Below are 24,186 nucleotides of genomic sequence, written 5' to 3' on the forward strand. Positions count from 1 at the left end.
AGATCCTGCCATAATAAATTTCATATAAGTGCTTTCTCTTCTTCATATTGTCAAAGTATAACTAATTTTCAAACATATGGTCGGGGATCAGATTGGCAGCATAAATCAGAATTTTTCTCTGGAATGGCAGTGAGGACCCCATCCTCACTGTTTATTAGCAGACAGTTTTGACAATGAAGAATAAAAATTTCTGATAATTCTCATTTTCCTTATGTTGCAAAAATCCAGCTGTAACTAGCAGATGGACAAAGCAGTAGAAAAGAAGAAAATAATACATTTGCTCTGTGTTCAAGCATTAATAAAACACATTGTGTTTAGATTTCAAGCACAGTGGGAGAATGTTTGAGTACATTAAATAATAATGTTTCTGTTTGTTTTAAATGCAACTCTGATTTATTAGACTCTTTCAGACAGCAACAGTATCAGACTACATCTCCATTATTTTGGACCTTAACAATTTGAAACAGACCCTTTAGATTCTCCTGATACCAGGTCACTAAGGAATACAGGGCAACGATGGTTGACATCCATCCCCCAGTTAGAACTTGTTGTGATTACTGTATTTACTGACTATGCAAGATTCCACACCCTTTTTACATAGATCTAATCATAGAAAACAAAGATGGTTTCTGGCTGTTGTGGCCCACGTTATCAGTGCAATAAAGACCCCCAGGTGTAAGGGTAGGGTCAAAGACTGAGGGCATCCACTGGAAGAGTCCTAGCTGAAGAACAAGACCTAAATTATTCCCTTCTCAGCAAATCCCCAAATAAATTTAAATTTAACAGAGACAGCATTAATTAGATACACATTGATCTCAAAAGTTATTTTGAAGAAGTCTAACACTAGTAAAGTTTCTGTTACATCATGTTCTGGTCTGATCCAAAACATTTAACATATAAAATAGCCAAATTAGAAGGGACCAGTCCGGTGATATAAAGATGTGGTATCTTTCAAAATACACTTCTATAAAAATACACATCTTTAAAGATACACTTTTTAAAGAGGGGTTAACCATTTTGTCCGTCATTAGGGCTAGATTGCTACACCTGTTCCGACTCATAAAAACACACACAAGGGATCTGTGAATTGGTGAAAAAGGTCCAAAATAGGTCCTCAATATTTTAACACACAAAGTGACAAAGTGAATGCATGCACTTGCAGACAGGGGAGAAAAAAGAAGGGGCTTTCATCCCTGTGTCCCTCGGGGAGGGTGCATCGGTAGATCTGCACTGACTCGAATGCAAGGACTGCAGGAAAACTACCTGCAAAGAGTTCCAGACCCAGCAAAAAAAGAGGAAGAGTGTCTGTGTTCACAGCTTTCAACACTGGGCAATGAAGTTAGCAAGATATAAAGGAAAATATATCGTAGCCTATAAAAAGGAAAATTCTTAGCCTTTTTTGACTCCCATGTCACGGAAGTCTTGTGGTTTTCTGAATCTCAGTGGAATAGCGAAACTGTTGTATTGGCCAATCTCCTAAAGGATCAACAGGAAAAAGTTACATTGAATGAACTTAAAGGTTATCAAATTCATCCAAAAATCTTAAACATGTGACATCAAGTGCACATGATACTTCATCTATTAAATGTTTTGTTCCTTTTGTAAAACACAAGGAATTTTCCTACCCTCCAGCTATACATTTTCCTATGGAGGTATTAGAATATGTGATGGATTGAACTCAAAACCCTCTCTGGAAATTTGGTCAGAGTTTGCATCTTGAAATTACTTAAATGGCACAAATCTGAAGATACGAAATGCTTAAGAAATTCAGATGAAGACTTTGGCCTCATGTATGACTTTCCAAATCAGGGATTGTTCAGGCCCTGGGTTTTGGTGTGAATTCATCCCCAGCTGAGAAGGCGGCTTTGGTAAGCGATCTCAGAATGACTAGAGTGAAGCAAGAAAAATGAAAAAGATTTAAGTCCGTATTGCTGCCCAAAGGTATGGATACTGCTCTACATGAGGGGCTTGTGCAGCTGCTTGGCAGAATCATATGATGGAAGAATACAACGCGCTGGCTGGTCTTAAATGGAAAGGCTAAACTGCCTTAACCCCTGTCATCACTTTCCACTAACGTAGATCTTGTGTCTGACCCTAAAAGTTCACAGTAATGATAAGTCCTTTTTCTCTACATTGATTCGAGTGTTAAAACATTGAGCTTTCCGTAACTGTATTAATTTTTCTAACTCTGCTTTTTTATTGAAAACTACAGTATGTGTTTCTTTATTGCTTTTCTTTCCCGATGTATTTTACATTCCTGTATGTATGTTTGTAGTGAATAGCCATATATGTTCCTGGATGATTACTGGTCGTCGTCATTTTTCTTATCCATCAGATTTCCTTCTCACTGAAGTTTGTTTCCCTGGATGAATGAATATACACCTCGGAATGCATTTCCTTACTGCATCGTAAAGCTGAGATAAAAATGCCTAACAAATGAAACAATGAGTAGCAGATACACAGCAATCCAGGTTTGTTCTTGTTTCTAACAGGAAGCAGGCAGAACACATACAGAATACTCTGGATGTCTCTTTCTGTAACAAATAGTAAAATACATATGATGATGTGTTGTGCGAATCCGATCCACATCCTCTTAGGAGTATTTGGAATGACTATCTTCTTGTGCCAAAGGTGAGTGCAGAATTTGGGAAGGCATCTCTCCCATCAGCAGACCCTGAAGATTGGATGCAGCTTGACTCTTTACCGTGTTCCAATGAAAACAAGAACAATTTTTGTGTGGCCTTAAAAGGCAAGCTCGAGAATGATACCAAATGTTGCAGCACATGTGTTGATTTGTTATGTTACGTTTCAGCTGTTAGTTATGCTAATGGAACAGTTTCACATATTTCGTTTTGATGTATTTACTTTAATGGCTGGGTGTATGGAGTTCTCTGCAATTGCCTGGTGGCTCTGATTGTACGATGTTCTGCTGTCACCACCAGGCCAGCACGGGAAGTAAGATAAGTAAAAAAAGACCTGGGCCTTAATTTTCAGCCGTACAACCACTGCAGAAAGAGCGTGAGCTGCTGTGAAATGAAACCAGACTGAAAACCATAATGAACCATAACCTAAACTTTAGCCTGCAACAAAACAAAGAGAATATTTTCCACTGCTCTCTACAGGTATTTGTTCCAACAACACGTGAAGCAGCTTTGCTCTATTACAGCATATATTGAAATATGCAGATAGGATATACTCCCACACAAGGTTTGCAGAGGAAAAACAGACCAAAGTTTCACAAACTGATTTTCTTGGAGTCCTTCTAATGATATTACACTGCTGCAGCCTCCCTCCCTGGCAGCATGGGACTGTTCTGCAGTCACTGACAGCTATCAGCACCCATGCAATGAACCAAGTTCACTTTTGTTTTATTCCCTGACTTAAAGTGTGTGCTCAATTAAGAATGTTAATTTACAGGAAATATCAGTTCCACTTCACAGTAAATGAGGGTCTAAAGATCAAATGGGGGGGCGGGCGACAACTGCGAAAAGAGCATAATGATGCCCCGACAATCAGAAAAACAGGACTGGCAACTGAAAAATCCATTTTCATGATTAAGGTCATTTTCTGGGGTCTGGACTGTGAGAGCTCTGATTCTAACCCACACAGGAGATAGAAGGAGAAGTACAACACAATTGGATGATTTAGAAAAAATATTATCTCTGTTCTTAACACTAAGCAGACAGTTTCCAAATACAACACAGAGTAGCAAAGGGGAGATTAGGTAGACTCAGTATAACAGATAAAACTGGGAACAGGCAGCAGAACCTAGAAACCAAACTATGCATGTTTAACACTTAAATCAAGAAATTCCATGGAAACAATCCAAAGAGCTTCTTTTATTGTCCACAACTCAGATTTACTTTGATGTGGGTTGTTGAGATTTGGAAATTTTTCTACTTTCTATCTTCTTTTTGGTCTTTACACTGAGCAAATGTATTTCTAAAGGGAATGAACAAATGTGTTTGTGAAGGGAAAACACATTATTTACAACTTACTTGGGCTTGCTTGCGTATTTTAAAAGGATGAAGAGTTTCTTGGTAGAAAAGCTGATGATAAGTCTGTAGGTCAAACCAAAAGTACGCACTGTTCTTCCACAACTGGAGATGGAAAATATTGTAAGTTATGGCAACTGAAATATCACAGCTTTGTAAAAGGTTGACTTTCCAGTGCAAGTGGTTGTTTAGCTCTTTGGGGTCATCATAAATCAAGCTCAATTTAAGATGGATTTAATTTTCTGTTTTATACTGGCAGAAGGACAACCTATTTAAAGGCATCATCACTGTGATACTATATATTTTATTGTATCCTTTTTGCATAATTGGCCATTAAAATAGTTAACATTTGAAGAGAAACCACATTTCAGTGGCATAAAGCCAGCACTAAAGAAGAAATGCTGATAATGGACATGCAGAATTTGTGCCATGGTGAAACAGCATTTTGCAGCAATAACCAAAACAATTCAATATTGTGGACTTGACATATGTTATGGGGACTATCATTACTTTTTCATTACATGCATTCCTGAGGCACAGAGTCTTGGCCTCATTTCATCAATTCAAGTAGACATCAAAATACCTTTCAGAAGAAGGTGTCTAGATCTTTCCCCAAGTCCTCTGTTTTAATCATGTGCTTATGGGGCTTGGATCTTAAAAATACCCCAAAAACTCCCATTGCTGGACAATAAAGAAAGTGTTCCAAAAAGATCGGGGCAGGGAACTTTGCTCCACAGACTGTAGCCTGCCAGACCTGGCATATGAGTGAAATGGGCTCCACGGTTGCAGACCGTGGAAATAATTTTCAAAGGAATCTGGCACCTGCGAAGGCTAGAGGACATGTGGGTGGGTGCCTACCTCTGATGAAAAAACAAGTTATTTTTGTTTAGATTTCTATCTATCCACATTTAACATTTTTAGCTGAAAGTATTCAGCTTTGGAAACATTGGCTCTTGCCTGCTGATGGCCAAAGGCATTTCTAGCTACTGCTGCTGGATTCGGGGTTGTGCCAGCGGTGAAACAGATGTCCAACTTGATTGCATTCAAATCTCCCCTAAAGACTCAATTTTTCTGCAAAGCCACTGAACACTGACTCAGATTCATAACTTGTTCCAACCAATCCTCAATTTACACCCAGCAATGAATGATGGATCTGCTGACTGCAGAGAAGAAAAAGTGTTATGTTTCTCAGAAATCCAAGAAGCTTTGTGGAAGCAGAAGAACGTTTTTAAAACATTGGAGATTTTGGACATCGCTAACCCAACAAGTAAGAAGGAGGCAGATTATCATGAGTAATAGCATAACGGATTTTCCATCTTTTTAAAAAATGTTTTTGTGGGTTAAGACCTCATTTTTTCTGCCAAGTTAAAGGCTATTTTTTAAAAATGATTAGTCTTTTTTTTTTTATCCCTGATGGTACAATCAGATTTCCAATAGGTTTGAGACAGTTAGTATCTGACAGCTTGGTTAAGACCTGTCATTAGTTTGAATATACACATGAACAGTTTATTGTTGTTGAGGGACTGGAGTCTCACAAGTAATAACTCATCCAGTCATCAATCTTTCTTTCTCCATTTTTTATTTTTTCAGTCTGGCTGCCCTCTATAATTTGGCATTCAGTCAATTGTGGACTAAATTATCACGGGGTAGGAAAATGCTCATACCTTATTCCCTGACTTCTCACAGAACTGTGTGAAGTAGTAGCCTGCTCTGTTCTCCAAATAAAGAGACTGCAGCATGCTTTCCATTCTTGATCCCCTTAAGACAACACTGCCAGCAGCACTTTTCCCCTGGACAAATAGAATATGGTTATACAGCAAGGAAAAACAGACTTTCATTATTTTCAAATGTCAGTACGTTGCAATGGAGGGCCATGCAGTGTGTTCAATTAGTATCTTCATCCCAAGAAACGAGACTCCATTTTCTACTACATATGCAATTGATCATAGCTTTCCATACCATTTTCACACTAAATACTCACATCCAATGGAATAAGTCTGATGACTGAAGGCTTGCAGAGTAGCGAAATGACCGTAGCATCCCTTAGATGGTTCCTCCACACTTGAAACAGGAAAACGAACCTGGCCTTAATTCTATCGTTAACTATTTAGCTCTGAATCCAGGGAATTCAAATGACACTAAACTGTATCACTTAGCTGTCAAAAGTTGTCTCAGCTCAGGCTACTGTGTTTTGAACCAACAGAAGTTAACAGGTGGTTATTTGGTCAAGTCTCAAAATTATTAACTATCATGGAACAAAAGATATGTCTCCGGGGATTACACCACTGACATCAAAACAGTGAACCTTTTAGGGCACAGGAAATCCATGGCCTCTACTGTGGCTGGCTGCTGGACCGTTTGAGGAAGAATACATCCATTGTGACAATCCTCACAGAGAAACCAGAGAAGAGTTGAAACTGGTAAGTTAGCTTCTGATGATCCCAAGAAAGTTTGGCTGACCTGCTGGCTCTGAGAGCAGAAGTAGGAGCAGATGAGTGTGGTGGCTGACAAACAGCTTCTTTCCAAACAGTAGCAGGGATTGAGAAGGGCAGGAGCAAGCCAGAATTCTGATGCAGAGCAGGAAGATCCCACTCCCCACTGTGAAGTTAAACTATGGATCCCTGCATTCCCCTTTGCATCACATTTCTGATGGCAAATTGTGGGGTCCTGACTGCAGGTTCCAGCCTAGCCCTCTAGGTGTAAATAGATAGTATTTTCCTTCCTCAGCCAGAGGGAAGCTCTGCATGGTGAAGGTGTACAAAAACTAATAGTATGTGGTGTGAACATTTCCTTAATATAAGTTTCAAACTGCAAATGTCCCCTAATTGCAAAGACCAGCCTTTCCTTCTGTCAAAATTAACAAAGAAGTAAAATGAGTGTAGTGAAGTAATAAACAAAGTATTATTTTTATGTGAAAAATAATCAATCACGTGCTCAAGTTATCAGCAACCTCCATGCATATGTAAAAAGGCCCAGAGTTCATAATATGGGTTTTTTTTCAGTTGTGAGGCCATGGGTATCAACACCTCTGTGAAACAGCAGGCTGTTTCAAGAGCATTCCACAAACATGGAAAGATGCAGATATATTTTAAATTGCCAAATCTTGACATCTCACGTGGTTGATCTGTCTGCATTTTAACAGGTATTGAGAAAAAAACTCTTCTTTGCAGCCTGTCCCTCCTGAGGGTCGCTGGATTGAGGGGCTACTTAGCAGGCAATGATTCAACAAAGAAGAGAATGAAGTGCACAAGCAGTAAAGAGGAATTGTACAAGTGAAGCATTTTCCTCTTACAAATTTTACTATTCTAATGACTTTCTAGGGTAGATGCAGTTTTCGCTGTAAGGCTGGTATACTTTCCTAGGCATCAATTCCATTGAAGCATTTATCCAGGGAGTTTTCCATGATAGCCTACTGAACACACGGTCACCATGGAGAAGATCAACACTTTCTAATGAAAATAAACCTCTATACGTGCCATGTTTTCCTGTCAAATAGGTGACAGATACCACAGAGAAAATGCTGACATTCTAATTATACCTCTGCATTCGGCATTGACATACACATAATCAAACCAATTTCTCCCCATCGTTAATTACTGCCCCTTTGATCATAGAATCATAGAATGGTTTGGGTTGGAAAGGACCTTAAAGATCATCAAGTTCCAATCCCCCTGCCACGGGCAGGGACATTAATACTACAGAAGAAAGTGTTTTAACCCATTATTCAAGACAATGACAATTTTCAAGCATTACTTACTGGGAGCAGATCAGCATAGGTGTACTTTCTATGACCTTGGTATTTTGAGTCTTCAGTGTCATCCGAAGCTAAGCAGTGACTCATGTCTCTCCTCACTGACTTTGGCCTGCATCCATAAACAAACAACAATTTCAATACCTATTTAAAAAAAAAAAAAAAACAACCTAGGACTGCTTATAAAATGAACAGCGAAGAATGTGCATGAGAGGGGTAGACTGACATAGTGAATAGTGGAGGAAAAAGTACATGGAGTTCAAATTTACAATAAGTGTAAAAAATGTAGAGGAATACTTTTTTCGTGTGGAAATCACTGAGACAGCGTATCTTTGACAGCAAGTGCTTGAGACAGGTTAAAAGAATAGAAATGTATGTAGAGAATATCAATGATTATACAAGTGAGGATAAAACACCTGTATTTGGAGAAGCAAACACTTTTGTGTTGTGGCACAAACAACTGAAAAACTAATCAGCCAGGGAAGAATGCTGCATGCAAGCAATCTGTACCATAGCTGTGCTGCACTAAGCAGATTATTATATTAAAGAAAAATATTCATGAAAACAGTAGGATCAAAAAGCCTTTCATAAATATTTGAGGTATATTTGTGTGCAGAAAGTGTACAAGGGACTTTTGTACTTACCACTTTCTACTGCTAGAAATGTCATCCCTTTGGGGGCTCTGACTTGATGGCGAGGTGGGTGACAATCTTAATGATCTCTTCAAGGAGAAACTTGGTGTATCTAGCTTTAATAAAGTTGTTGGTGATCTTGTCCTACTTTTCTAAAAGACATGACAAAAATAAGGCAATTCCGATCATTTTTCCACCTTTGTGTTTTCTCAACATGTTCTCATTAACTGCTCAAATATATTCAAGGGTTTTCATGACCGTTTTGTCTTGTCAATCACAATATGTAAAACTGCAAATTGCAAAAAGCTTCTCTGAGTATCGTGTACAATTTTTCAGCGCACCTTAATAACTAGTATAGCTTTAAAATTACATTTTTAACAGATAGAAATACGTTATACGCACTTTGTATAGAATTACAGGGGATGTCAGGTGAAGAGCATGTGAACGTGTTTTGTGAATCTTTACTAAGATTACCTTAAACTAGCTTACTATAAACCAGGACTGCAAGGCAGATACAACCACTCAGACTAAGAGGGAAAGGGGGCATTCTGCCGCACCATCACTAACTTATTTGGAACAAAATCATGCCATGACTTTTTGGAGATGCCAAGTTGCATTCAGAGTGTCCTCAGAAATTCACCCAGAGTTGCTGCTCTTTCTAAGCTCTTGCAAGCACAGTGGGGATGGAAGATTCAGAAGTCCAGATTTCTCACAGAGAAAACAAAGAAAAAAAAAAATCAGCAAGAAACAGTCCATCAGCTAATTCTGTGAGGTTTGTGGGTGCCAGGTCAGTTTTCTTCAAGTACTGAACTCAACAGGGGCTGGCAAAGCTGCAGCGTTAGGGTCCTGTCTGCCTGACCCACAGCTAGTCCTGGGTCGTCAGCACATCTTGTGAAGCCAGAGCTGGTCTCTGGAAGAGGCAGCTGCTCTTGGCTCCCATTCCTGCGGGGGTCAGCAGGGATCTGGCACCTGAACCCAGCTTCTTCTGAACAAGAAATCTGTCCCACTGTTTTTCCTCCATTATCTCAATGAATTACCTTTTTAAAAAATACAATTTTAGTCTAAAACTATCCGACTCAAAGTAACAGAGGTGTGTGTGAACAGACTGGTGTCACAGCCCATCCAGTTCCTGATACTGGAACCACAGTCTCTATTCACGTTCTCCAAGTACCTTCTGTCCTGAGGCTTAGCACCGTGTTGTTAAAAACCTGCAGCTTTCGTTGCAGTCACCTCTCAAATTCAGGCTTTTGAAGAAGAACAGAGTCAAAACTGAACTGGCCACCTGCAAGCTACATGCTGTGAAAAGGACAGATCTGTGCTGTGTGGCTCCTGGCCCTCAGCAGAAAGCCGAAATCACGTGTAGCTGATGAAAGAACTGTGGTGTTAGAAGATGAGCAGAACAAACATGAGGGGTAGATTCAGGGTAACTGCAGGGAAGTAGTAAGAATTACTCTGGATTAAGATACGGCTGGTTGAAGGACAGAGTATGTGCTGCTAGGTCCTTAATCTCGCAGTTCTGAGAATTTTGAGCTAAAATATCTGTCCAAAAGACTTATGAAATAGCTAGCATGTAACTGAGAAGATGATTTGACTCAATTTAGAGCAACTAGTTGCATAAAGTGTGGTAAAATTTTGCTGCATTTTTATATATAACCATCTGCAACAGACAACCTTGCTAAATCTTAGCTTCCTCCTACCCAAGTACCATATTCTTGTCCCGTTGAATTCAAGGAGTTTTATCATTATTTGTGATGGGACAGGGCTTTGGTTTTCAATGTTGTGATCATACCTACCTGAGGAAGTGAAGGTGGTATCCTGGGTGTGCAAGACTTAGGTGTCAATGGCAGCAGTGATACCATTTGTGGGAAAGGATCAATGTCCACCTTTGGTCTCTCTTGGCATGCGTGCCAGAGCTTTAGTTTTGCACTGGCAGTTTCTATTGCTGTTGAATGAGTGACACAAAATCTGGGACCCCTAGGAAAAGAAAAGCTAATAAGTAGAACATTCCTTAAACATGAAATACTGGGCTGTTTGGCTTCTTTTTTTTTTCTCCATGATGATGTTTACTGTATCAAGATATGGTGCTATACGCACCTAGAATTAAAAATCAGTTTATATTAAAGATATGTTTGGACATTTGACTCTTCTAAATCTAAATCCAAGCTACACATACATAAACTCAGGTTGTGAATTCTGCACCATTACCTAGTTGCCTTTGTATGAGTCTGCAGAAGGATATACCCCATCCATCCTACAGCAAAGAATAGGAAAGGATTGTAGGTCACAGGACATAGACCATAACTCTCATGAGGCTCCACGGCAAAGTTCACAGTTGCAGGTATTTGTTTATGCCTGCAATTTGTTAAGCCCCCTTGGGGAGGAGAGAAGACCTTCAAAATTTAGCTTGTGTTTTGGAAACAGGTTAGAATTTGTATCCTCACTTAAGCTGTCAATATGTAAAGGCATTTTGTATGACAGACATTGAACAGTAAAGTCTCAGGGTCAAATTCCACATAGATGTATACACAGAGCATCCTCAGAAACTTGAGAAGGGCACTATGGGGGATAGGTTAGGACAGAATTAACCTTCGATACCTGGAGGAGTTCCTCTACCCTGCAGCATGAAGTTTAGTTGAATGGTATCCGAGGCAGCTATACACAAAGGAGCTCAGATGCTCTGACAGTAAAATAACAAGGGCTCAGTAAGGCAGATCTACCTGGCCTCTCAGCAGATTGCAGTGTGCTTTAGGCTCAGCTACAAATCCAGAGGTAACATCTGCTAGTATTTATGATGACATCGCTTCTCATAATTGCAGTGGGATAAATGAAATGAAATAAATCTAATAGGCTTATCAAAGAAAAGAGAAATTTGTTAAACAATAGAATCTTAGTTCATGATCATTTTTTCATACCAGTAAAGAAGAAGAGGTTTCACTACTTCAGGCTGAATCCGTCTTAAATGCTTTGTATTCCACTGATCTCCATGCAGTAGATCGAGTCTGAGTAACACTTCCGAACGGAGGAAATAGTCTCCACTGCTCAGCAGATAGAGTTTTTTCATCTTACTGAGTTGCCTTGAGTCCATGAAAATAGTCACATAAGCATGTATCAAATGCTATACAGAACCAAGTACAGTTCATCCTACTGGTTAAACTGCTCTTATGCAGTATGTTTTTAATTGCAAGTGGCAGAAGCCAAAACAATTTTGCTGCAGGCTAGAGGCAGTCTGTGTAGAAGATAAAATGTACAGTGCCTTAGAATAGACAGTCTGAATCCAGCAGAGCCTTTCACTAAAGCAGTTTGTCATACTGAATGCCCTACTTGTGAATTTAAGTTATTCTATTTTTTTATTTTTAGTTTCTGTTGCCATTTGTTTTCCAAATCTCTTTCTAACAGACCCTTAAGACTGTGGCTATTTTGACTTCATGTAAGCTTTGCAAACATGACTCTGCAAAAAGAGTTTTATTAGCTGCAGCAGAGTCATTCCTGACTTACTTTGTCAGGACACTCATGATTACTTTAATTGTGTCTGTTCTACTCTAACATTAAAATCTATTCTGAAATCTCAAAACCTGCATTGATGAAGCTGGGTTACAAGTATTAAAACAATGGGAATAACTGTTAAATAATGGGAAGTACCTTTTCTGCCTTGTAGTGTCCTTAAGAGCCTTTAATCTTTCAATATCCATCCAGAGCCACCAGTACCTCTCCCCAAGTGTTCCTTTAATGAATTTCTTGAACCTTTCAAACTCCTGTCTGTTGCCAGTGCCATAAGTCCTGTGACTAATACACCAGGAGGTCCTACTGTCTGCCCCATCACTTTCGGAACTTGATCTTAAGCTTACTTCTTCGGTATCTCGTTCTAATACGGCTCCCTTAAGGTCCAAGATAGTAAATGGAGAAGAACTTTGGGAAAAGAGTGACTCTGCAGTACCACGGGCGAATTCATTATTTGCCGACTCGTGTATAAACACTTCAGGCTGTTTGTGGAAATCCAGATCACTCTCAGTGTCAGCAGCTGGCTGGTGGGTCAGTTCTGAAATTGGTTCCTTCATTATAGATGGAGCTGGCGTGAATTCTTCTGGTGTCTGAAAAGTTGCACTTTCCTGTCCATTTTCTTCTTTTGCTGCGTTGTCCCATGTTGGGTCTAGATAAACTCTTAACTGAGTGTGGGAAGGAGGTTCAGCAATGGCCACTGAAGAACCCTCCTCAGCCTCTCTGGATCTCTCCCTAATGAGGTCGGCTTTTGCTGATGCTGTCCTTGAAAGGGAAAGGAAACTCTGTTGGTGGCATTCCTTAGACCGGGATCCTGCTTCTGCATTAAATCAGAAAAGGTCATTGAACATCCTTTTGATTCAGGAATATTCTCTTGCATATGAACATTTCCAAGTTAAAAAATGCAACATGTTTGTATTGTGCCGCTGCAGAACAATCAGCCCACGTCAGGCTGCAGAGCAGGGAACAGCAGAGGTCCTCACGCTGTCGCTATCTGGCTAGAAACTCAGGCCCATGACTCAAAACCTTACTCTCTGTCGAATTCCAGCAGAGCAGCAGAGTTCGGGAACAACTCCCTCTGGAACCAGTTGCCTTGTTTACTCAGCTGAGCATCCCAGCTCCCCAGCACCTGTTAAACCACCTTGTGCTGCAGGACGTGGTTTCTTCCTGAGCATTTGGTCATAGTTGGATTAAAGTCACAGTGTGTAGCAGGACTGGCTTTTGTTTAGGCATGAGGAAGCTAGTAAGTGATAATTCTTTGTCTAATTAGCCTTGATTATTGCCAAGGACTAACACATCAAACAGACCTCTGTCAGTGGGTAAAATGTTGACATAGATAGAAGGACAACAGAACAAATTATTGTGTCAAGGGCTCTGGAAACATTTAACAATCCTGCAGTCCAGTCTGCCACCCAGAAATGGCTACTTTCCATTGAGAGATGGTTCATAACTAATAAGTTCAGAACTGTGACCAGCCCTGGATTTTTGGTCTAACGCTTCTCTACTTAGTTCCTTTTACCCAACTCCTCATCATCTCCGTGCTATTAAGCATGACCTGCTGTCCTGGTCTGCTGAGAAAGAAACTTACTGGTTTAACTTGCTCAAATATCTTTTCTACTTCTGACAGACTTACAAATCAAGTCCTTCTGGAGTGTGTTAGCAAAGATGACCTTGACAGTACATGATGCTTAGCTAGGTTAATGCTGTACAAGTCAGTCTGTGAAACTGAGCAGAGTAACTACAGGTGTTGTGAGCAGCAGCAGAATCAAAGTGAAAGCAGAAAAATCAAAGTCGTGATTCAATCGTGGCTCTACGGTATCTTTGTATCTATCCAGTGTTTGAAGTATAGAATAAACTGAATCTTCTGTATTTCCCTATAGCTAAGGTGTAGGCTTTCATACTCCATCCGTATCACTAAAGGAAAACACTGTCAGTGCAGAGACAAACACAGGCACTACATCAGTCAGTGGTAGAAAAGCTAAATCTCTCAGATCCACTGAGGTCACATTTGAAATGTCACCAGCCTGTGCAATCCTCTATGGTGGCCTGCTCAATAAATGGCAATGGCAGTTAGACATTCCTGCCATCTCGGAAAACAAGCCCCATCTAACTAGCGCTGGCCACTGTCACAGGCAGACACTTGGATTAGGAACATGGCACAGAGATGCCCTGCTCTGCACTTACGTAATTCCGTGTGTAAGTACATATGGCACAGTATGTTGACATTAATATAAAAATGTAATTTAAAATATCTTTTCATATTGCTGAACTATTTCAAATGTTTTCACTCGACAAAGAAAAATTAGAGCTTCTCAGCACAGTTCTGTGAAATTGAAACGTGAGAAATGATTTCACAGGACCTGAGGGAATTAGGGAGAGAGATACACATCTCTTGAGTAATCAAAAGCCAGGTGGCTCAGGGTTTTGCTCAAGACGTTAATTGGTAACCCTGATCCAACTGAAGCAGTGAGCAAGGAATTCAAACTGGATTGTCCAAGCAAATACCTTCAGCTGTTGAACTCTTTCTAATAGCAGGCTGGCTCTGAGGAACTTAGCTGATGCCCTTCATTGCTTCCAGTGCCTGATCCCTACACCAGGTGAATACCATGCCTAAAAATTTTTTTCTGACTGAAAGAATGCTGGATTTCCCATTGCATAAGCATAAATAAGAGTAATAAGCACATGTAAAATGGAAGTCAGTGTTAGAAAATACAATTTTTAGTGAGAAGATGTAAAATATTCATTGAGGCAAAATGCTGTTGAGTGCAGGACAACTGCAGCAAAAGAAGAGCCAGAGAGGCTTTCCATACACCTCTGACCAGCCCACTGCAATACAGAGTGATGTTACCCTACGACACTCTGCAAGAATGGTGCACTTGTGAGCTCTCTCCTCAAAGCGCTGCAAAAATCAGTGATAGAGTCATGAGATGCAAACAAGTGCAACTTGAATAACTTCATTAATAATCCATGAATGAGTTGGAGTCTCATGGGTCCTCAAGGGTCCGGGGAAGAAGACAGACTTCTGGAGTGTGTGTTCCCATTTTCCATTCAACCATTGGACTCCAAGGTCCCAGCAGTACAAGTCTCAAAGTGGAATGGCTGCTCTGAGAATGGGGGAGAGAGAACTCCTAACATATGAGCTGAGACTTCTCTGTTCATCTTGGTGCTGCCTGCAGAGCAGAAGCAAGGCTGTGCAATCAGGTATGTCCATATATGCACCTGTATGTTCTCTCCCAGTACCTTTGAAACCTGCTGAAGAATTTCAGTTAAATTTGACAGATAAACAGGAGTGTCGCAAGCAATTCCATTCTCTAAGATTCTTAAAAATTGGCAGCCAAAAGGCCTTTAAGGGCCCAACATAAATACCCTAAGAAGGTGGCTGCAACACAAATGATACATTATCAAATACCCAAAGAATTCAGACAATAAATTCTTTCAAAACATACTGAATTGAATTAAAAAAAAAAAAAAAAAAAAAAGCGCCGTAGCTGAAACTTTCGGATATCTATGAGACAGAAATATGTAAGAAAGGAGGATTCTGCTATCACAAAATGACTTGGCTACTAGCTCCAATTCTAATTTAATGTTGTGGCTATGGAAAGAAACAAATCCCTGCCTGAAGGCTAAGATACCATGCGATACTCAGAAGGTAGTAAGTGGAGTTGGGAGCAATTCCTTGAAATGCCTTTTCTTTCCACCTAGTCAAACTCATGTTATAAATACTATGGCTGAGCCCCTGTTACTTACCCAGAAGGCTATATTTTTTGCTTAATGAATCGTCTTTTTCGTGCTGCTCAGACAAACACTGAATTTCTTGAATTTGACTGGAAGCTACAGGATGCATAAGTGAATCTGTAGTTTTCATGGGTTCACTTTTTTTTGATAAAGTAAACCAATCCTTTGTCTGAGAAACCGTAGCCTAGGAAAAGAAATGTTACAGAATAATTCAAATTTCTCTATTTATTGCAGTGTTTCTGAGAGCAGAGGGCTTACTGTCTGTAGTCATTTTGTGTAGTCCATTTTTATAGATTTCTATAACAATAGTTGCCAGTTCTGTTTAAGCTGTGTTACAACCCATCAACCTTCTTCTATAGTACAAAGAGCTTTGAAAATAAGGAATATTCAGAGAAGCATTTGTCCAATTAGGTTGTGACCTCAGTTACAATAATTTAACCCAATGCATTCAGTAGCTTGATGTTACACCCACTAAACATGTTTATTTTACCTGGTCAAGCGATATGTAGAACTTCTTCATAATCAATGAAGTGTCATCCTCCTGAGGAGGGGGAGAACTTGGGTCTCTCTTCTTTATCCAGGGGTAATAGTCACTATCTATAATGAAATTGATGCCAGTCTTGCTCCATTCTACCTGTGATATCAGTTTGGCCAGCCTGAAATTAAATGTTGAGATAATAAAAAAATTAGTATTGGCTTTTAGTCAGAGAAACGGTTGATTTTTCCCTAGAATAGGCAATAAAAACCATGGTCATAAGTTGCTACAAGGAACTTCCTGATCTGCTTTATTATTTATTGTGTCCAGAGAAGGGCAACGAAGCTGGGGAAGGGTCTGGAGCACAGGTCTGACGAGGAGCGGCTGAGGGAGCTGGGGGGGTTTAGTCTGGAGAAGAGGAGGCTGAGAGGAGACCTCATCACTCTCTACAGCTGCCTGAAAGGAGGGTGTAGCGAGGGGGGTGCTGGGCTCTGCTCTAAAGTAACAAGTGATAGGACAAGAGGAAACGGCCTCAAGTTGCGCCAGGGGAGGTTTAGGCTGGAGATTAGAAAAAATTTCTTCACTGCAAGAGTGCTCAGGCATTGGAACAGGCTGCCCAGGGAAGTGGTGGAGTCACCATCCCTGGAAGTGTTCAAGAAACATGTAGATGTGGTGCTTGGGGACATGGGTTAGTGGGTTGGGTGGTGTTGGGTTGATAGTTGGACTTGATGATCCTTGAGGTCTTTTCCAACCTTAACGATTCTAGGACTTGATTCTATTCTAAATGGAACCATTCTACCAGATTGCAGAAGCCCTGTGTCACTATCAAATACAACATTTCTTGGTCCTCACACAAGCAACTTCCAGCAGCAATGCCACAGCAGTGACCATACGAATTGAACTTTCAGGTGGTAACAAGGCAGCCAGTGCTACCACGCTCAGCTGGCTGCTGTATGAGGACTTCAGACTGAGCAGCACTCCAGAGCTACCCTGTGTTAGCGTGAACCTCGCAACGTTCAGAAAAAGGCCGTCTGGGAACCACATGGCAATAATGAGGGTGCTCTGGGCTCAAGAATTGTGTCAGAACTTACAAAGTTAGAAAGCAGTACAAAACCAGCCAAAGTGCATGTGAAGGGACAAAGAAGCCTATTCCTGAGCCTATGACCAGGAGCTGAATGCCCAGTTTTGTTTTGTATTTGAGGGTAAGGACTATTTCATTCTAGGATTGAAACCTCTAAATGCAGGTTTCCCTTTTAGCATCTCAGCTTCTCTTGATCCTGATTCAAGCAAGCAACTTAAAACCCTGGTACCAATGGAAATTAGCCACGTGCTTAAAGTTAGCTTTATGAAATTCTCTTAGGTAGCTCTGCTTGATCAAGGAAATACTTTGCTATAGCATAGGATCAAATTTTCAGTGTTTTGTGAGGCCCAGATACCTGTAAAGCAGGTCGCTGCTACAGATAAAATGAAGGACTCTTTCATTATTTGCTTATTCTTTGCACAGTTTTCCCCTTGAATGTAAGTGCAGTCTTCAGGATATTGAAAGTTTAAAATATTTTGAAAATTTTCATATAAAATTCTATATGCCAGTAGCTAGTCTGGCATTACAATCAGTTTTGTGAACGATACTGCCCGGATACCTCTTGTCTTAGGACTCCTAAAACACACTGCAACCCAGACACAACATTAAGGGATGTAGAGGCAGATCCTTCCAAAAGGCACACTAAACCTCCTGAACATCTGCTGAAAGGACATCTGGAAAAATATAGCAAGTGTATAACAGTAAAATCATCCAACTATGCCACGGCATCCCACTGAGAACCGTGCTAAAGGGAGTCTGACAGTGGGCCCAAAGATACAAAACTAATAAATGAAATAAAAAGGACTGGCTGGTTTTTTTTCCAAATAGATTTCATGGATTCATATTTTCCACTTGCATGGCCTCCGTTAGAGAGAGATGCGTTGCTACCACGATACCTCAGTGGAGCAGAGGTTCAGAGGACAGTAAGCCCTACTCTTTCTCTCGCTGTAATGGTTTAATACAGTGTACAATTCACAGCCAAGGAAAATTACAGAATGACGAGTGAAAAAAAGGTCACTGATTTTACTTTATCCAAGTCACTTAAATGCTAAAATTAAACAGGACAAGAGGTGGGAGAAAATGAAGGGTATCACCAAGGCAAATTAGTCAGAAGAGAAAAACGTACAGATTTAAAACTGAGAGACAACATAAAAAAAATTGCGATACCTGTATTCAAAGTAACAGTCGCTTTCTAGAAACGCTGGAAGCCTTTCTTTCTTAATCCACTGAATTGCTTGTTCTCGATCAAGATACTATAAAAAAAGAAATGCCAAAGGTTTGTCGTATTCTTGACTTTCTTGTTTTGTTTGCCATGTAACCGATTCTCTCCATCCCCTCCTACGGAAGCATTGTCTCAGGCAGACAAACACACAGTGATCACCACCTTTGTTATCCAGTTGAGCCTTACTGGTGCTGGGACAATCGAGTCAATTTATGTTCCTATTAACAGCTAATAAGGTCTAAAAACTATTTCACCTGTAAGAGTACAATGTTTTTAACAAAACATGAGTGGTTTTTCTTCAGAAATAACACGTGTATGGATCATGGTTTTTCTTTACCAAATTCCAAATGCAGTTGAGATGCTCATCGCTTTTCTGCAGTAGAAAACTGCTCATTTTTCTGAACTTATCACATTTTATAAACAACCACTCCTACATTTTTCCTCAAGAATTTGAAAAAGAAGGAACACTTAAATTAAATTAAATTCCCAGAATGGGAGAGCTGTGGATATTTAAAACCAAAATCAAACAAATAAAAAGGCAATCAGTTATCACCTTTCCTGCTTGTATGTTGGAGCATTGCATAAGTGTACGTTGCACGCAGCAACTCTTGCAGTGGGAATCGAAGTGCGTTATGAATTGGGCCCATAACAGATTTTTGCTCAAGGCAGCCTAAGCCTCAGTGCCTCGTCGAAGCAGAAAGGGAGGTGCCTCCAAAGAGCGATGGAAGGGAGGTGTTGGGCAGCGAGCTGCACAGAGCCAGCCAACCCAAGAACCGTGCCTAGGGTTTTGTGCAGAGAGCAAGCTCTTGACTACGGGCCACAGTGATCCGTAGTTGTTCCCCTTAGAAATGACACACAGCACACTTTTGAATATTTTTTTAAGAGCGTACATTTTCCACTCTTAGGAGATGACCTGTTTTGTTTGTCTGAGGTGCATTTTTCCTTTTAGTGAAGGAGAGACTCGTGGTTTGGAAGAATGCAGTAAGTCCACTTGTCCATAAAAACAGGTGAAGTTTGGGCAAGGGTGGCTGCTACTTGCTATATCAAATAATCAGTTCATGTAGATTACATTTTAAATTTTCTTTCCATGAGCTAATATTCCATTAGGGACAAGGGTTATTTCTGCCTCATATATATCTGTAGGGGATTAAAAAAATCTGAATTACTCAGAAAGTGGGTGGTTTCATTTAGTGAGAAGAAAATATTTCAAAATATGGAAAGCTTATGTTGGCAGTGGCTCATACAATGTAATTTGTGGAGATGGAGATTAATTACTCCCAACCACACACTGTATGCTTCCTTTTGGTAACTGACAAGTTTTTTTTGAAATACAGGAGATCGTCTCTTTATTTTGGCATTTAATATTTATGTATTTACTGACTCACAGCCTAGCTTTTTATCTGAGTGATTCATAATATGTTCACATCTGTACATGGCTGGTACGCGAAATTATATATACTGTCTGAAGGAAAGAACCTCTGCTCCTTCCCCAGAGAAAGATGCTACATCTACTCGGATGGGTTTTTTACCTTGGTTAGCTTCCTTACCCAGTCAGCCTTGGGCCTTGCTGGGACCCAATCCAGCAAAGCTTTTAGCACGTGTTTAAGTTTAAGCATGTGTTTAACTTCCCTTGATTAAAGTTAAACATATACTGAAGTGCTTTGCTGAACTGGGGTTTCTCTGAAGTAGGGTATGTGGGATGCCAGCCAGTTTCTTGCCCTAGTTGTGATCGATTCTACCCAGCTCCGCAGGTTTTTCTCTTAATATATTTTACACCAAGTTGGTTTTGACTATTGATAAGAAGATGCCTCCATATCAATAATTTGCAAGTGTGCATGCACACACGCAGAAAACTCTACATTTGTAACAATCTGAGATGGAAGTAAAATACAGAGAAAAGTACCACTGGATGTATTTCTTAGGCAAGATGTATTTAGATTCAGGCTGTGGGCTGAAAGGTCCACTAGGATTCTCTGACCATAGCTCACTCTCATTAGTAATGTGCCAGTGATAGCCACTCGAGGTGACTTTCTGGAGCAAAGCAACATTCAAAGCACATGCCAACCTCTTCAGTCAGCTTGAAGAAAGCAGTCAAAGCAAGGCAGCATCACGCAACGCCTGCAGGATCAGATCCTGTTTGATTTTTACTGAACTACGTGTCGCAGTTGGTTTGGGATGACTTCTGGCTCAGTCACAGTGTGGTACAATGAATGAAGCTGACTTCTTCCACCTTGTGGAGTTGCAGGAACCATTTTTGGCATGCTGGTTTGCAGGCCACTTTGAGATGCCAAGTTGCACTGGATGAGGCATCTGTGTTACCTGTCCAGTAAAGCAGGATTCAAGAAGAAATACCACCCCTTCTCCCAAAAAGGAGAAGAAAGTGTACCAAGGGATACTGTTCCTCAAAGGCCATAATGCTTCCCATCTGTGGAAAATGGCCCAGAGACAGTCGTGTATTCCTAACCATTAGAGGAGCCCTGTTGCTCCAAACTACATGAAAGATGCCAGTAATATTGAAGACAAAGTGATGCCTTTGAAGTTGTCAAGAAAGGCCATCCACAGTCACAAGGACGTGGGGTTATCCCGGAGAGCAATGTCAGCCACCCTTGCACAAGCACACGATGTTTCCTCAGTTTAATCCTGAGAGCAAATAAGAAATGGAGAATAGTGCCTCTACTTTCGTGCTCTTGAGCAAAGTCTTTGTGAAAACAGTCATTTAACATTGTAAGGATGTCTGTGAGCCTTGACCTACTGTAGCATTTATCCCTTTAGATGCAGATAATTGCAATCTCACGTTGCTATCATTTTGTTAAACATCATTGCCTTTTGACCTCCCCTCAGCACTGTTTTCTTTTCTGAAGATCATTAAGCTTATACTGGGCAAAGCAGCGATCTGTTGCTACTCCCTGCTTTTCTCTCAGCTTTCCAGCTATGATATAATTTAGAGCAGCCGCCTTTAAAAATGTAGCAAGACCTTAGACTGGCCTTGAATGAATTGAAGTCATATCAGTCACACCAACATAAAGTAAACAAGAAAGGAATAAACCAAGTATCCCAGTGAAATATTTTTTCTCCTCCAAAGCTGTTGTTTAAAGGTAAATTCCCACAACTAATTATACTGTCTTGTAGTCTCCCAATGCTTATGGTGCTTCCTCTCCCAATTTTAACTTGCCTAATTTGGTTCTGAAGAAAGCCCTGAAAGCAAACAGGTTAGAATGCCAAAATTGATAGTGACTGAGCAAGTCTGAAACAAGAATTTTTTTTCTAAAATCCAACCTATCTGTCCATTAATTTAGCTTTCGAGTTGCCAAAGATTATTTTCTCTGGCCAGTTCAATTGATGCTAACCATGTAAATCCTTCGGGAATTAATGGAAGAGAGACTTATGTGTTGCCAGACCACAGATGAGCTCATAGCCACACAAGGAAATTAATTAATAAGGAAAGACTGAGATGCATTAGTTTCAGTCAATTTGCACATTCCAGGGATCACTAGTAAAGTAACTGTTGTCATAATATTTTTTCTTTTAATATTAAAAAGTATTCAGACCACACAACTGAATCCTGCCCTACAGAATCTTCAAAATTTTGTGCTACAGGGTGTACATGTGTAATTCCGTTCACTTGTCTGGTCGACATATGTGCGTTGCAGGGCATAATTTGGCCCATCATCATGTTTTCCTAACATAAATTAACATTTTTCCCAAGCTACCAAGCCAAACACAACAATAACTACTGCCAGTATCTCTGCAGTAAGATCTAAATATAAACTCAGGGGCTATAAGATGCTTACCATAGTGTTGTAATTTGGATCAATATTGAAGGTTGGAGAAGCGCTGCACGTTTTGGAGAGCTGCCCATCATTCTTTGCTTTCCTTAGAACATCATAAATGGGGTTTGAAAGTTTCTGATCATGTAGAATTTTTTTCAGCTGGCTTTCCAGGCATTGTGGGGCATCACGAACTACTTCAAAAACCCCAAAGTCAGAGTTAAACTTCACTGTCTGGGCAAAAGTCTACAAAAGAAGTTTGGAAAGTTTATAACATTGTAATAAGGGAACTCTTTCATTTAAGAAAGTTGCTTTTTATAGTATAGAAGCATCCTACAGGATTCAAGCTGCTGTTATGAGGCTTCTTTCCCTTGCCTGCTATAGTTTATGTTCAGGGCCTGGAACAGTATTTTTTCTGCATTCTTGTTCTTTACTCTTCGTTCACTGTATAGCTTTCCAATGCATTCCTACTTTTTGTCTGAGCTATGCTTCGTTGTCAAGAATTTAACTCATTCTAGATCACAGCCTGTTCTTTTTCACATGCAAATAATAGATCCAGCACATGGATGTCTAGAATATATAATTCATGGTGACTTTAGTAACTCTTCTGCAGGGGACTACTTACCAATAGGGCCAGATCTCCAGTGTTATTCTCCCGTTCATTACCACAAAAAAATCAAGGCTTAAAGAAATTAGCAGTGAAGTTGACCTTTTAAACGTGGGATTCATTTGAGGAGGATGAATCTGGAGGTTTCCATATGTAGGAAAAGCTTTTCACCATTTTGTTACTTGTAGGTCAAACACCTACCAAAACCTATGGCCTGTGATAAGTTTTATTATCTATCACTAGTTCGGTCAGATATTGTATCATACATCAGGTAGCCCAAACTTCAGCTTCGGCTGTGTAATTGTAACTTTTGTCAGCTCCAAAAAACCCACTGCATAGGTACACATTAAAACAGAGCCATCTTTCACCTTCTGAGCTCTGGTGTTAGGTATTTCCCTGCTTTTTTTTCTAAAAGACCAACATCTATTTTTCAAATTCTCTTACTTGAAATGAAATGGGAAAATATGGGTGGATTTTACAGAAGTAAGGGGGAAATATCCAAGACAGTTATGGATGTGAGTTTGTATACAACCAGAGCATATAAGCATCTCCACACTGAGCTGGAGGACAAAAAAGCCTGTTGTGTTTAAGAACTGAATAAAATCTCGGCCATATCCAGACCTAGTGACAAAACTATTTTTGGCTTAATTCCAGACAGGATCCCACCTGATGTTTGCACAGTTGTTGTTCCCCTGCACTTAATAAGATTATTTTATTTTTTCAAGCACTGTATTTTTCGTTTCCTTGAACTTTTTCATATATCACATATATACACACATACTACATATGCTGAATACGTGCTACATATAATATAGAAATATATTACAGACTAATTTTATTCTTCTTCACACCTATGTAAGTCCAAAATAACCATGTCAGTGTCAGCTATTTTGTTGCTTCTGTTTGAAGCCCCCCTGTTGATCAGCGTCTTGTAGAGTGATGCCCAGGATCGAACCATGTGGCTGCAACATGTGGTTACAACATTCCCTACATATCCCATAATGTCTCACTGTGGAGGCTCAGCCTATCAAAGCATGTAGCGTGTGAGCGCTTTAAGTGTACGATTAGTGCCTATGACATCAGACTATCACTGCTCAGAGCCGTGCATTCAATTGCCTGCGTCTCTTTAGTTACCTAACTTCAGTTGAAATCATGGCTTGGTTTTTGTTCTCCGACACCTTATGCCTCTTTTGGCATTTATTTTCTCCAGGGTGCTCTGCAGGTTTTAATGCTTTTTCTCCAGATGTACGGAACAGTGCTTTGAAGAGGCTTTTATGTGGAGTAGATTTCTCTAGGCTTCATTCAGACCCCCCTCCCAATTTGCTATGTGTACGTTTGATTTACTTTCAAACCTAATTTGCACTGCTACCAGCTTTCAAGTGACTAACTGTGCAACCCTAATAACCTCCAAATGTATTCTTATTTT

General features: G+C 40.1%; 1 protein-coding gene across 1 annotated transcript in view; it reads right to left on the bottom strand.

The window, feature by feature from the left end:
* RGS22 (regulator of G-protein signaling 22) overlaps positions 1 to 24,186 on the bottom strand; it is a gene marked incomplete at its 3' end in the record, with an annotated part of 59,311 nt that overhangs the window by 25,056 nt on the left and 10,069 nt on the right. The window contains exons 4-13 of the mRNA XM_010074940.1: positions 22,178 to 22,399; positions 18,332 to 18,417; positions 16,099 to 16,264; positions 15,617 to 15,792; positions 12,381 to 12,638; positions 12,018 to 12,266; positions 11,291 to 11,452; positions 10,172 to 10,352; positions 5,660 to 5,785; positions 3,999 to 4,100 (exon numbers count right to left, since the gene is read on the bottom strand). Coding sequence (XP_010073242.1) covers positions 3,999 to 4,100; positions 5,660 to 5,785; positions 10,172 to 10,352; positions 11,291 to 11,452; positions 12,018 to 12,266; positions 12,381 to 12,638; positions 15,617 to 15,792; positions 16,099 to 16,264; positions 18,332 to 18,417; positions 22,178 to 22,399 — 1,728 coding nt within the window. The remainder of the gene's footprint in view (positions 1 to 3,998; positions 4,101 to 5,659; positions 5,786 to 10,171; positions 10,353 to 11,290; positions 11,453 to 12,017; positions 12,267 to 12,380; positions 12,639 to 15,616; positions 15,793 to 16,098; positions 16,265 to 18,331; positions 18,418 to 22,177; positions 22,400 to 24,186) is intronic.

The sequence above is a fragment of the Pterocles gutturalis genome, unplaced genomic scaffold, assembly GCF_000699245.1.
Source record: "Pterocles gutturalis isolate BGI_N339 unplaced genomic scaffold, ASM69924v1 scaffold32981, whole genome shotgun sequence".
NCBI lineage: Eukaryota > Metazoa > Chordata > Aves > Pterocliformes > Pteroclidae > Pterocles > Pterocles gutturalis.